The 14,592-nt window shown below is 35.1% G+C and overlaps 1 protein-coding gene across 1 annotated transcript; it reads left to right on the top strand.

Annotated features, from left to right (window-relative positions):
• Positions 1-2,950: 2,950 nt before the first annotated feature.
• Positions 2,951-14,301, top strand: LOC106711619 (homeobox protein B-H2). The gene is made up of 4 exons (XM_014503981.2): positions 2,951-3,047; positions 13,276-13,791; positions 13,878-14,079; positions 14,157-14,301. The coding sequence occupies exons 1-4, from the start codon at positions 2,951-2,953 to the stop codon at positions 14,299-14,301; spliced, it is 960 nt and encodes a 319-aa protein (XP_014359467.2).
• The last annotated feature ends 291 nt before the right edge of the window (positions 14,302-14,592 follow it).

Genomic DNA, 14,592 nt, shown 5'->3' with positions numbered 1-14,592 from the left:
TACATTTCTGTTATAATTTATATGTCAAATAAAAGAAAACAAATGGATTGAAGTTTACGAATTTAATCTGTCCGTGTTTTTGATTAAGATATTTTGTAATATTAATAAATAATTAATAAAGATTTTACAGAGTTTTCTTTTATATTTAACCCAATATATCGATTGACCCTACGTATAAGAGCCAAAGGTAACAAATTGTTGATTTTTTACTTCTTTTAGGCGACTTCAAAAAGAAGGAGGTTATCAATTCGACTGTATTTTTTTATGTGTGGTACCGCGAATCTCCGCCCCTGGTGTTCCGATTTTGAGAAAAAATATTATAATCGAAAGGTATTCCTTGCAGATGGGTCCAATTATTTTTTTATTTTTCAAATAACTAGAAAACTAGTTATGTTAAAAGCTACGTCTTAGTCTAGTTAACAATATGCACTAAACAAAAATAAACATTTTCAGATGTTAACGTGTTTTTTTTTGCTAAAGTAAAAGGATTTATGTGGCTTATTTTCCTAACTGAAACTTTGAAAGCATCTCCTGAAAATTTGTCCTTATTGGACCTTATTCGTAGGAGCTATCGATAATCCTTTAAACATACATACCTAAAGGTGTGAAGATTACTCAAATTTGTTATAATTTAGGTTTTCAATATGTTAAATACGAAAATTCTTTTGCGAAATACTTTTATCATCTTTCCAAATGAAAATGAAAACTATCAAATTCGTCATACTAAGTAATAATGGAGGTAAACTTGATAAAGGTGGAATTTTCCTTGAAAATATATTAACACGCGATATTTATGACAATGTCTTTCACAATTATGTTTAAAACTATATCTCGGGACACCGATTGACCGCTGACTAGTACTTGAACCTACACAATACTGGTCCTTTGTTATAATAAAGGCTTACCATGTGCTGTCGGCCACACACGTAACTCTATAGTCGATTAGCGTTTGATTGGTACCACTCATAAAATTTACAAAAGAAAAAAAAATAAAATAAAAAAAACTATGATTAACTATATTTAACGACAAATCATGTTAGATAATAAGGATGGTGCAAGAGCAATAGCAGCAGGTGCAACAGTAAAAAAAAGACCGTTGACTAGTCAGCAGTGGCGAGACGATGTGGCAAAAAATTAAAAAAATATATACAATAATTATTACATCTCGCGCGTAATTCTTTCTCATTTTTTTTTTATTCTTCTTGGTGGCCAGTAACATATATAATGATCGTATATTATTTAAAGAGGTTAAATATGCCTTAATTAAATACCTGGGCGAGTATAAAATGACAAAAAAGTTACATTTTTACAGTTGACTTACGTGAAAATGAAATACATTAAAGTCGTAATGGGTTATTAGCACTTTTGATATAAAATATAATTAAAAAAAGGACAGACTTGTGAAGCGCAGTATAATACCAAAGCAATTAAGCGGCTATTGATCTCTGCTTTTATTAAAATAAATTCAATTAATGAATACTCAAATTAGTGCAGTAAAATTAAGCGAAATTAAAGGAAGCTACAATAATTCGCAAAGAGCTGAAAATTGGTAGGATAGTTAGGAATACCATTGTTTACGATCCCTGAAGAGATCCCATTAATCGTGCATAAGAAAAAAAATTATTCAAGGAATTTTAAGGGTTCAGATTTAATAGAATTCCGAATGTTCTTACTAATTTTCAGCTCTATGAGAATTACTGTAACTTCAATATTTAATTTAACTGTGGTATATGACAATAAACTTATACAAGAAACTTCACATTTAGAACATTATTGTCTATATTAATAACTATAAAAGATACAATAGTATATTTATGCCGTGTCCGTCGGGGTAATGGTGTACAACAGGCCCTTACACTATTTACCTACAAACCTCGTACGAAGTGATTACTAAAGGGATTGACATTTTTAATAGGGTCAGCGAAAAAAACATTTACTGTAACTATAGGTGAAAAGCGTTGGTTTTATTATTTTTAGAATCCCGCATGACGTAATAAACACCGATAGATTTAAATTATATAACCCACTTGAAATGAATATACAAACACGATAGAGTTATCATTAATTGTAGATAAAGGTACTTAATTACAATTATTTTAAATGGATATAAAATATATACAAAACAAAGCGCACAAAAACATGGAGGCGGTGATTGACGTTTACATGATACAAAAGAAAAGTTTAATTACAAATGCGAATACAAGAGAGCGCGTTAGCGAAATGCAAACATTATCTGCGGCGGCGGCCTCCATACAAAAAGTGCAAACCTACCGGCGCATAATTGATAGGTCAATTTCCAAAACCGTACATAATAGAAGGCTTAAGTTGAAATAAATCCCAGTATTTTCCATTGAGAGGCCGGGGCGCTCTCGACGCGAACTATCAATTTAATTGGGACTCCGCGGGAGGCTCTTTACCTCGCTTAACTTTTCGATTTACATTCAAAACGGTCTTTTAAAAACCAACTCAATAACTAAGGGTCTAAACCCCCGTTTCGTGGCGTACTCTAGATGTCATCCGAGCGGAAAAGTTTGCGGCTGGCGTGCTATTGGCCAGCGTCGAAGGGGTGGAGTCCCGGGCTCCGCCCCCGGGACGCCGCGCATGCTAAACGCGCGTTAAAGCCCGTTTAAGCGGTATTTTGGGCCAAAACCGCAAGAAAATGTACGTAACGTCGGTTAGGAGTAGGGCGTTGCTAAATGAAAAGATTTTCTTGGTTGAGCTGCCTGAACATGGCTGACAGTCAGAGAGAAAGCGCGCGAAAGTTCAGCTCGCATTGTGTATATCGCTTTCCTAATTAATCTCTCATATAGCGTCTTGTTATGACAATTATATAAATTGATATTACCGCGAGTGTAAATAATAATAATTAATAAATATTTCATTTGTAACATAAAGACAATGAATTGAAATAAATTTAAACGGAATGCGTAGTATTTGAAGGTATATAAGAATGCAGGACAGCCACAAGTCGTTCCTTATCAAGGACCTGCTGGGCGACGTGCTGCGGCCCGGCGCGCCCGGTGCACCCGCTGCGACACACACGCATGGTGAGTAACCAACTGGATATTGTAAATAAATTATTATACGAGGATATTGTAAACGATTTTATTTAGAATCATTTTTTTTTATTTCATAAGGTGGCCAGCGAGCCAGCAGTCTGTTTACAAAGTAGGTTAAGTGTTAAGTAGGTAGTCTGTCGCCATCAAACAGCTCTACAGTTTGGCGACTTTTTCAAAATTCTGATTTGTATAGCTTTTTTGTGAATAAATATAAAAAAAATTAAGGGGTAAAATTTAGAGATTGTGGTAAATACAAATTGATTGTTGCCAATTTACTTGATACATCTATGATGTGCTATTCATTAATTCCCGGTAAACATTTAATTCTATCCAATCATTGCGAATGGTGACTATAGTTTGTGTCAACCATTGCCACGTTTTACGGATCCTGTTGATAAGAAACAAATATGAATGCGAACGCTAACGCATGAAGTTGAAGAAATTTTTTTTATTAGCATAAATAAAGTTCAAAATAAACTTTAATATTTTTGATAAAAAACTGTAGAAGGTATATTTTGTGGCCAAAGTGTGAATAAACAGTAGGATTTTTCATTTATTTTGGTTTTAAATGTGCATTTTATCGCTGATATTATCCATACATTGATGAAGTCAATGCCTCCATTTGATAAGATGGTCAACTTTTATTGTACCTAACGATTTCTCATTAGTCAAGTTTAATATTCATACGTAATCTTACTAATATTATAAATGTGAATGTTTGGATGGATGGATGTAGAACATAGTCTGGAAGAACACATAGGCTACTTATTAAGATTTTCTTTAATTCCGCGCGGACGGAGTGGCGGGCGACAGTTAATATAATTTAAATTCGCAACGGTCAGAACTGCATATGTTCAGAGATTCTTAAACCGGGAATTATTACTTGCGAAATACATGTTGAAAAACATATCGTTATCTTTGTTTTATTATGAAAATGAGAGTTATATCATTGTATTTTTGCATATGTTTTTCGGCAGTGGAAACTTAATGTTGCAAGAATCCAATCCGAAACAAAGTAAATGAAATTAATCCAGTTTTGCGTGCATGGTCGACTTAACACAACTGTTCTGTTAACTTTAAATTACGTCTGAATTTAATAATAAATCTAGAATAATTTTTATTTAGTTTGCTTAATATTTAAATATATATCTATATATATATAAAAGAAAGTCGTGTTAGTTACACTATTTATAACTCAAGAACGTCTGAATCGATTTGACTGAAAATTGGGTGGCGGGTAAAAGCTAGTGTTATATAATTTCAAGGATAATTACAATTACTAGGATCCATTTTTAAAATAGCACAGCAGCAGTGGATTGTTTTAGGTTATTGCTCATTATGAACAGCTAAGTGAAAAGTATCTCTAATTATTTTACGGTTACTAATTAAATTAAAGAAAAAAACATAACAGAAAAAAGCGAGCGGAAAGAGGAGACAGAAAATGTAAATGATAGAAAGTACCGTTCATTTCTTTACACCTTGTGAAATGTAACCAAGTTTCAATTTACATTTTACATAAAATTTTAATGAATGTAATTTGTGACATGAAAACTTTTCGTAGCGCATCTCGTAGCGACGTAGCGCGTCTCGTAGCGACGTAGCGCTTCCGTAGACTTTTAATTGGACTGGATCTTGAGAAGTGGAAAGTTTTCTTTATTTTTGCTTTTAAGTGAAAGATGTCAATGATATAATTAAATATTTTATATCGTCACTAGATATTGCCCGCGACTACATCCGCGCGGAAATAAATAAAATCTTAATAAATAGCCTATGTGTTCTTCCAAGACTATGTTCTACATCTGTGCAAAATTTCATCATGATCCGCTGAGCCGTTTCGGTGATACCTTCAAACACACATCCATCCATCCATCCATTTTGTCATCTCAATTATCATCATCTCTCTGTCCTTATCCCACTCGCGTGAGGTCGGTGCACAAGATTGATAAATCGTAATGTTTCGGTTTAATTTTTACGGCCGGCCACCTGCCTATCAACTGGGTATTAATTAAATTAAAAAATAAATATGAAATTATAATATAAATAATTCATCTAAATATTAAAAAAAACTACTTCTGAAAATTTCAACATTGTCATACGAATTATCAATGTTCATAATTAACAAAAGTCGAGCAGAAAAAAATTAAACCGGCTGAAGTGCAAACCGCGAAGCAAAGCTAGTGTTTGATGTGAAAGTGACTACGGAACTATATTTGACACAATTAGACCTTTTATTAGGTGATTTAATTAAAACCAAAACTTGCGATACCTAAATACGAGTAAGTGTATCTAATTTCATTTTATCTCAGACTTTTTGTTCAGTCAATAATGAACAATAGATGGCGCTAATAAAATAGTCGCAAGATTATTAAAATATTTAACATTGGTAGATCCCGCAACAATAATATTTGTTGGGTGCACGAATTGGCCTGGTCGACCGGTGCAATGCCACGACCACACAGAAGACAGACGTGAAGTGGAAGCAATTCCGCGTTTCGTCTGATGAATGTGGTACCGGAGGCCTAATTTTAATCCTCTTTCCCTTCCCACCCTTTTCTTATTAGAAAAGGATAGGAAGGGAAATTGGATTTGGCGGAAGAGGGGACGCATAGGAAACAGAAATATCCTCTTTCTGTGCGTCCCCTTCTCCGTTGATTGAAGGTAGGCAACGCATCTGCATTTGCGGATGTCTATGGGCAACGAACGCCTCGCTATTGCGGCGAATCCCGGTGGCCGTTTGCTCGTTTGCCACCTTATGATATAAAAAAAATATTTGTAATTTATTTATTTATTTAAGAAGAAAACCAACAGCGTATTAGTTACAAAAATTACATCCAGTACATATAAAACAAAGCAAGGCCAATAACAGGTTTTCCAGTAAATTTTTCTTAGAAATAACAAAAAGATGTCTTACGATCACATGATAGTCACACATACACAGTTTTACACATAGACAATTGGATAAACAGGAGAGAAAAAATGAAAATAATTAAGTAAAACATACATACACACACACATACGAGAACAATCAAATAAATTTGTAAAAAATATTAAGAGTTTTATCTGTTATTGTAAAGGATAGATTTTTGGATTTGTGCTTTAAAATTATTTTAATTGTAATAATAGTACATTTATACCAACGTAATATATAAAAATATAATTATTTAAGTATGTAATATTTTTGATTTTAAACTGGCCACCGAGAACATCTTCACCTAATTAAATTAAAAGTATAATAAAAAAGTAAGAACGAGAGATTTAGGCGCGAAGTCGAATGCAAGATGTAATACGCAAGAAGTAACAACAAAATTGACTATGCTCATGTAATTTATTGTAAATAGTGTGTAACGACGTAATAAAGCAAGATTTATAACAGATGGTACTAGTTTAAATTTATCCACTTTTCACAAAATAATCGGAAAAACAAAACAGTGTCGAAATTGACGATCATTTGTTTACATAATTAGGCTTTTAATTTGATACGAAATGTACTGAGTTCACAACAGCTTTTTTTTATAATAGTTGAGTATTTTATTTAAAAAAATTCAATGTATTTATATAATTAAAGGCACCTGGAAGCTTATATAATTTTTTATACACTTTTTACGTTACATTGTATTAGTGGGGCTTTAGAGTTTTTACTTATAAAAACTTAATTTAATCTTTAGTAACACAAACCATAATGGTTTAAACTCACTATTTATTTTTTAAACCATTACTTATCAACTTATTATTTGAATTAGTCATGTTAACAACGAATCCATAATGCATTATCACGGCAGCCATCTAACTAGTCATATCAAGTAGTACAAAGTACTTTATGAAAAATTCATATAAATCCAGTTAATTTACGTTTCAAGTTTGTAAAATTAGGTCCTAATTTATGCACCTACATGATAAGGGTGCGCGTACACTTGCAAATTGTTGGCTTATTAGCCGCCGCCCGCTCTCAGGCACGTACCGAGCCAGTTCGACGCTGCATTAAAAGACACAACTTACTATGATTTTCCTACTGTCAAAAATATTGTACAGAAACAAATTGTTGTATGTTTTTGCACACGTTTTTTTTTATAAGAGAAGGGGGCAAAAGAGTGGGAACACCGAGGTGATCATCGATGTCCATGGACATCCGCAATACCAGAGAAACTGCAAATGCATTGTCGGGTTTTTCTGCGGTTATTGTTAGAAATAACAGTGCAATTGCTTCCTAATTTTATAATAAAGTACAATAACAATTCAATTTACTTCTAGATTTAGCATAAAAATTCTATTTTATATTGAAAACAATAGAACATTTTCTCATTGGAATTTTATTGTATTCCTAACACAATCTGTTAGAAAATTATAAAAGCAATAAGATATGTATGTATAGTAAATATCTCGTATTAATCTTACTAATATAATATATACTTTATATATATTATATAATTAATATATATAATACTAGCTTTTACCCGCGACTTCGTCCGCGCGGAATAAAAAAAATGCACACAAGATAAAAATGTTCCTATGTCCGTCTCCTAGTTCTAAGCTTCCGCCCCATCAATTTTCAGCTAAATCAGTTCGACCGATCTTGAGTTATAAATAGTGCAACTAACACGACTTTCTTTTATATATATAGATAATAATATACTTTAATATATACATATATAATATACTTTATTACTAATGCTAATTTTTTACATGGATTGATGGATGTTTGTTAGAAGGTATCTTCAGAAAGGCTGAACGGATCTCGCTAAAATTTGACATAGACGTAGAACATATTCTTTAAGAACACACAGGTTACTAATATATTTTTTATTTCACTCGGAAGAAGTCATGGATGACATCTAGTAATATACATATGTATTAACAGATATAGTTATTACATTTTAATAAATTATAACGAGAAAAAAGCATCGCGAGCTCTGCAAAAGGATTGTTTATTGCTAATATCCTACCAATTTTTTTGATTTGACATAAGCGTTTAGTCCGGGAGCCAGCGACAGATTTTCATGACCAAGTCCCTCTCAATCGAAAATACGTAAAACGCATAAGGGACTTATACTATGAATACTCGCGACCGTCAGCGACTCCGTGGGTGGGGTGGGCAGTGGCAGTCTCCCACGCATGGAGAAAAAAAAAATTGAACAGCGATATAATAGTGAGTCCGCAACATCAGTTGCTTCTCTGTGTCCTGTAACCCTTTCTTCGTTTGTGTTCCTATCATTTTCTTAAGGTTGATATGAATTTAAAAGAGCTGGTTTATTAATACTTCTGTAATTCTACAATCAGTTTAACGCATCATGTTTATTGAAATACTATGGTGTCGCAAAATGAGTTAATTTATTGTTACTTAATTAATTACTTTTTTTGGAATTCCATACTTGTTATGTTATTTTCAGTACACACTCAGTATTTTGTGTGGCAAAATTTAAATATCTATACATCTCTCTGTCAATACATTGAGACCTGAGTACATCTACGTGCTCCCTTACCATCCCTGACTTATTAAGACAAGATCGAATGCTATAGCTGAAGAGGTGTAACCTCGTTGAAGTCGGGACAAACCCGCGTTGAGTACGGGATATAAACAACACGCGCGACAAATTAGTGCAGTCCCCCGCGGCGAATATACCATCGACACCCTGTCACCTAAGTTACTGCGGTTAACTTGATTTGATACTTGTACACAAAGGGAAGAAACAACCAAGATCTTCCTTTGTCGATGATTGATATGTCTTCAATATTTTACTGCTATTTATTCCTTAGTGTGGACTTCTAATCTATACAATTAATAAAATCGCGAACTTGACATTACTTTACTTTTAACGAAAATCCAATAAAGAAAAATTTGCTTGTTTGTCTGCCCGTTCTGTTCTGTATTGGAAAGTAGCTGATGAAAGCGGGAGTAACTTAGCCTACTTTTTTAAATTCTGCGCTGACCAACCTACTGGCGATCGCTGGTACTTATTAAGTTTATATTAAGCGACTTTAGTTACGACACTGAAGTTGGTAATTAGTGTAGGAGCTTTATAAATTTCCATTCATTACTATGAATCTTAATATGGAATATTCAAAATATTGAACATTATTATTATACAATAGAATTTGTAATAGATCATTGATTAATAATATCAAGATTAGTAGGGCGGTGTACAGTCGTTAGTACATTATAATAGGGTTGTCCGCTTTAACAACGAGCCCCTAACAATCACTTACATGTAATTGCAAGACAAACTGGCTTTATCCGCAACGACGGTTGTATCAGCCCTGATTGCTTACAATTACTCTATTTGAAATTTGTACCGATTGTTGCATTGATAATGTTGGTAATGGGTACTCTCCTCTATTATACTATTAATTTAGGGTTTCCACAATAATTTATAGAGTTTGTTGTTTATTGGTGTGGAATGATTTATATGATAGTGTTGAGTACATTATTTTAAAAGTTTAAACCAGATTTTCGATTAAGTGTTAATTAAAGAGATCTGTTCATTTTCTCCCTCTATTCTTTTCTATTTAATTACAGTGTTAACTCTTTACAACGTTATCCTTTATAACAATAAACTCCCTGTAAAGTTGAAGTGAGCCCAACTTGGTTGGTTTGCGTGAAAACCCACATATTGAAACACTCTTTATAGCGATACGCCATTCTCTATTACGAAGAAATGTGTTCATATTTGTAGACAGTAAATATTTACTATCCGTATTATTGTTTATGTTATGTTATTTTGTTAATTTGGTTGTTTTTTGTTCACTCCATATAACGATGACTATATAACGACAAAAAATGCTCAGTACCTTGAGTTTCGTTATAAAGAGTTTACACTGTACTTTGTACCAGTTACTTTCCAAATGAATGTTTAGTTGTTTCAATATTGAATAATTATTTGAACAATAATTGTGATTATTAGCGCTAGAAGTCTGAATTCATATCAGAAATCGAGTTCCTTTGTTTTTTCAATGGTAGGAAGCGCAGTAACTCGTAATTCCAACCGTACAGAAATAGCGGTAGGGCAACCACGTTCATGTCCGTCCGTCGGCTTCTTCCCCAGTGCGAATAACTTCGATCCGACGAATTAATGTTGTTGTCTGTCTTATCAGATTTACGTGGATACTTAAATTATGATGATTATGTAATGTGTTGATGATTGTTTAATAGTTTAAAATAGTTAAAAGAAACACGTTAACTTATTTGAATTCAAAATATTGTCGCAGAGAAGTTTCTTTCAAAATTTAAATAAAATAGTTTAAGATAGTCGCTTTTAAGGAGAACGTTAAGTATGAGTGTGGAGTGGTACACCGGTAGAGGTAGGCCTAGGAAGAGATGGATGAATTGTGTGAAAGATGACATGATCAAGAAGGGGGTGACAATGGAGATGACGGCAGACAGATTCATTTGGAGGACGGACGAGGTCAAGGAGGTGATCATAGTCGCTTTTAGGTTTTTATTTTTCAATTATGTCGTTTATAAGTCAATTATTTAGAATTACAGAATTGTAGCTTATGCATTTGCTTCTTTTTTAAATAACCTCATAAATAATAAAGTTAGATACAGATTAAATATCCGGAAATAGTAAGCAGTAACAATAATTACCAACAGGGTCTCGGGACACTAAATATAAGTTCAGTGTCCAGGGTCTTCGGAATGTACAATAAAAAAACGCCTTTACCTGGCAAATCTCCTGAACGTTACAGCCCAAATAGAATATTTGATAATTTCTAGTGATTTTACTTTTAATTCATATAAACATCACGGTACTTTTTGATGTTTTATTTCGTTGTTTCTAAGATATATACAATTACTAGCTGTCGTCCGCAACTCCGTTCGCGTGGAATTAAAAAAAACTTAATTAGTAGCCTATGTCTTCTTCTAGAATTTGTTCTATGTACCAAATTTTATCAAGATCCATGCAGCCGTTCTATAGTTACCTTCAAACAAACTCCATCCATCCATCTAAATATTCGCATTTATAATATTAGTAAAATTTTACAAGTACACATTTACTGTCTACTAGCGGTTGCCCGTGACTTCGTTAGCATAGAAAAAAAAGTAGCGTATAATATGCCCGCATGCATTAGATACCTTCCTGTCTTTACGTGTCGTTTACGGAGTTTACCCGGAACAAAGGAACACATAGACAGACAAAAAAATGATTTTTCGTAATAAGCAAAGCACATATATCATGTTAACGAAATGCGATTTCTATTTCGCAATTTTATTAATATGTGTAGACGAAGATAGAGTGTGTGGAACGCGGGGTGAGGTAAATAGGTGCGCGACCGCGGCGCGTGCCGGACGTGCGCACGCACAAGAGGCGCCACGCTGCGCTCGAGAGCATATGCACTCTCGCATTCAACGATAATTGTCAATTGATTTTTAACTTTGAATTTTATTGAAGGGAAACTCGTAAAGCGATGCTCTTGAATTAAATAATTTAAGATATTCTAATAATAGAATTAAAGATGAACTGCGACGATTAAGAGATACATTTAGAATATGGTGACACAAGTTGAGTTCCATCCATCATCCATTCAGCCTCGTTACGCCCACTGCTGGGCATAGACCTCCCTCAAAGATCGCCACGATGATCGGTCCTGTGTCGAAAGTCGAGTTACTTTACCTTCAATGCACAAGAGAGAATAAACAGGAAAAAGGACATTTTATTCCTTTATTAGTTAGAAAAGGACGGCAAGCAAAAGTATCGAATTCGATCACTATTGAATTTGTGATAATTGTCTGATAGAGCCGATTCATTCGGCAACAGCTTCTGTTAGTGAAGACATTATTAAATGTGGCAGATTTAAGTTAAAGGTTTATAAAACCTTGTGTGCTGATCCCATGTCAGTGGGAAAAGGCCAAGGAGATGATGATGATGATGTCAGATTAACGTTACACCTAATAAATACCTTATTGTCAATAATATGACTCAAACAGTGACTCTTCTGCAATTAATAAAATTGGAGTGTCCGGAACAGCTGGTCCGATTTCGACGGGAAGGTAGCTGATGCAAGCGGCCATATTATAGGCAATATACTATTTTTCTTTTCCGCCATGATAAAGTCGCGGGCGACCGCTAGTATAAGATAAAAATAATAAATTAATCTATTGTTTAACTTTCGACGAGGTCAGAAAGTTTAGAGCACCTTGTTAGTGGCGGACGTGCGTCAGGACCCACTACCTCTTACAGACTAAGTGTGCCCAGCCCTAACATGTTACAGTTTTAACAAGCGTCGAGTGAGAATTATTGTCTTTAACTTTTCTTTAAAAAAACATGCCAAAAGCTACACGCGCTGTCTATTCTACAACATTAAAAACAAACATAATTTTACATTATGTACTTATATAGAAAACTCCTTCCTTTGTTGAATAAATTATTTAAAAACAACAATAAAAAATAAAATCATCGTTTGCTAAGACTTCACACTTAACCGCGAACACAAAAGCGGGCTCAGGCTCACATAAAGACGTCAGTTTTGAAAAAGAACCGGCCATAGAGCTTCCGCTCTAATTAATGCCTGGGGGCGTCCCGCTCTCCAGCGATTCAATACGACGGCCCTGAATGGTGTTTTAGCGCGGGAAAATCTTGTCTGTTTGTGTCTTTTAATTTGCATGAAAATGGCGAGGCGGGTATTCACCACCATTCAGACTTCGGGTCGCTTTTCATGGTTTTTCCAGCGCCAAGTTGGACCGGAGTCGATTACTCGTTGGATTTTCGAAGGGGCGGTACTCAAGTGTTTCTCTCGTTATAACTTTTGCATAAATATGTTTTAGGGTCGGATAAGTAAGCGATTTTAATGTTCTCGCACGGATTTTTGACTTCCGAGATGTCTCCAATAAATAAAGGCTTTTATTCCAGTTATGAATAAATATACTCCTATTAAAAATGAAGATCTGATATAGCATATACTTATTTCTTAATTTTTATACTAATTTTTGCCACCGCGGTTGAATTGAACGGAATCGATTATTGTTGTTATAATTTTATAACATACTAGTTCGCGACTTCCTCAGCGCGGGACTAAGACAAAGTAGCCTATAACATACATCAGTTAACTTCTGGTCCAAGTCCCGTCAAAATCGATTCAGCCATTCCAGAGATTACCCGAAACAAACGCGGCCTTGCGAACAGCCATACAGATAAAATACATATATGTTTTTATTACAGTCACTCTGTTTTTATTAATATGGATATTACATTTTAAACATCTGCATTCGTTTCTTTAGGTGCAGTCCATGAAGATGTAGAAAGGGAGAGCGGATGTCAATCCTCACCCAGCCACAACATAGAGACCTCCGACCTCGAAGACGACATTTCCGTAGGCGACAACCGCAGCGACACCTCCACACCCAATAACAAAACTAGATTCGGATTCGACACCGACGCCGATTGTTACCAGAAAAAAATTGATACAGATGACACAGAACGATCCTCCCCAGCCGAGTACAATTTGAACCGGTTACAGAACTCAAGCTACAATTCACCTTTTAAAGAAGAAGACAATGAATTCGATAATCGGGCGGAGGAGTCGATGAAGCTGTACGAAAACGGTCTCTTTCATTTGTACAGGACGGAAAGGGATGGCAACAAGGATGATGCGGGCGATGGGTTCATGGCTGGTGGTCTATCGGAGGGTATTTACGGCAGATCCATGGACCTGTCAAAGAGTACCTTCCAGTCTCAGCTGTTGGCTGGATTCGCGTCTGTAATGGCTGGCAACTCGCAGAGAGAGTCGCATGAGTCTGCTGGTGAGATGGTGCAATCAATTAGTATTGTTTTATTTATTGGAATTTTTATACATAGATTTGATTTTACATTCCTCTTGCAATATCAGATCGTCAGCAAGCTAAGCCCACGACTTCTTCGGGTGGTCGCAAGCCGCGTCGCCGGCGCACAGCGTTCACACACGCGCAGCTCGCGTACCTTGAGCGCAAATTTCGCTGCCAGAAGTACCTGAGCGTGGCGGACCGCGGGGACGTCGCCGACGCGCTAAGCCTCAGCGAGACACAAGTCAAGACATGGTACCAGAACCGACGGTAAACAGCGCTTTCATAAATTACGTTCATTCTTTTAGGTCTTTCGTTCGTTGTCATCAGAGTATTTTTTGTTCTAGAACAAAATGGAAACGACAAAATCAACTTCGTTTGGAGCAGTTGCGCGCGCAGGCGGCAAGTGGCGAGCGGGAACTGCCGCATGCGCTGCCGTTGGCTTGCGCTCTGCTGCCACCTTATCCGCCATACATGCATTGTCATCTTTAATGCACCAGACGACATCTAGTGTTGTCCTACCTGGATTACGGATCACTTTCATCTGGTGCAGCCTCATTTAGAACAGTCTCAAGCAGCGCGATCTGGTGTAGCAGCGCAAAAACGAAAATATTTTTTTTTAAATGTTATTAACTGTAAAAACGATGTGGCGATAAAATTAGGATTTATTTTCTGCAATGAGATGTACAAATGTATCACGTGCCATTTTTTTAAATTTCTTTTTAAATAATAAAGACCGAAAGTCCGTAGCAAATGTAAGTATTTCTTTACAGAATTAAATGT

This window comes from Papilio machaon, chromosome 3 (genome assembly GCF_912999745.1).
Source record: "Papilio machaon chromosome 3, ilPapMach1.1, whole genome shotgun sequence".
Lineage (NCBI taxonomy): Eukaryota > Metazoa > Arthropoda > Insecta > Lepidoptera > Papilionidae > Papilio > Papilio machaon.
This window is presented reverse-complemented; position numbering and strand designations above follow the sequence as displayed.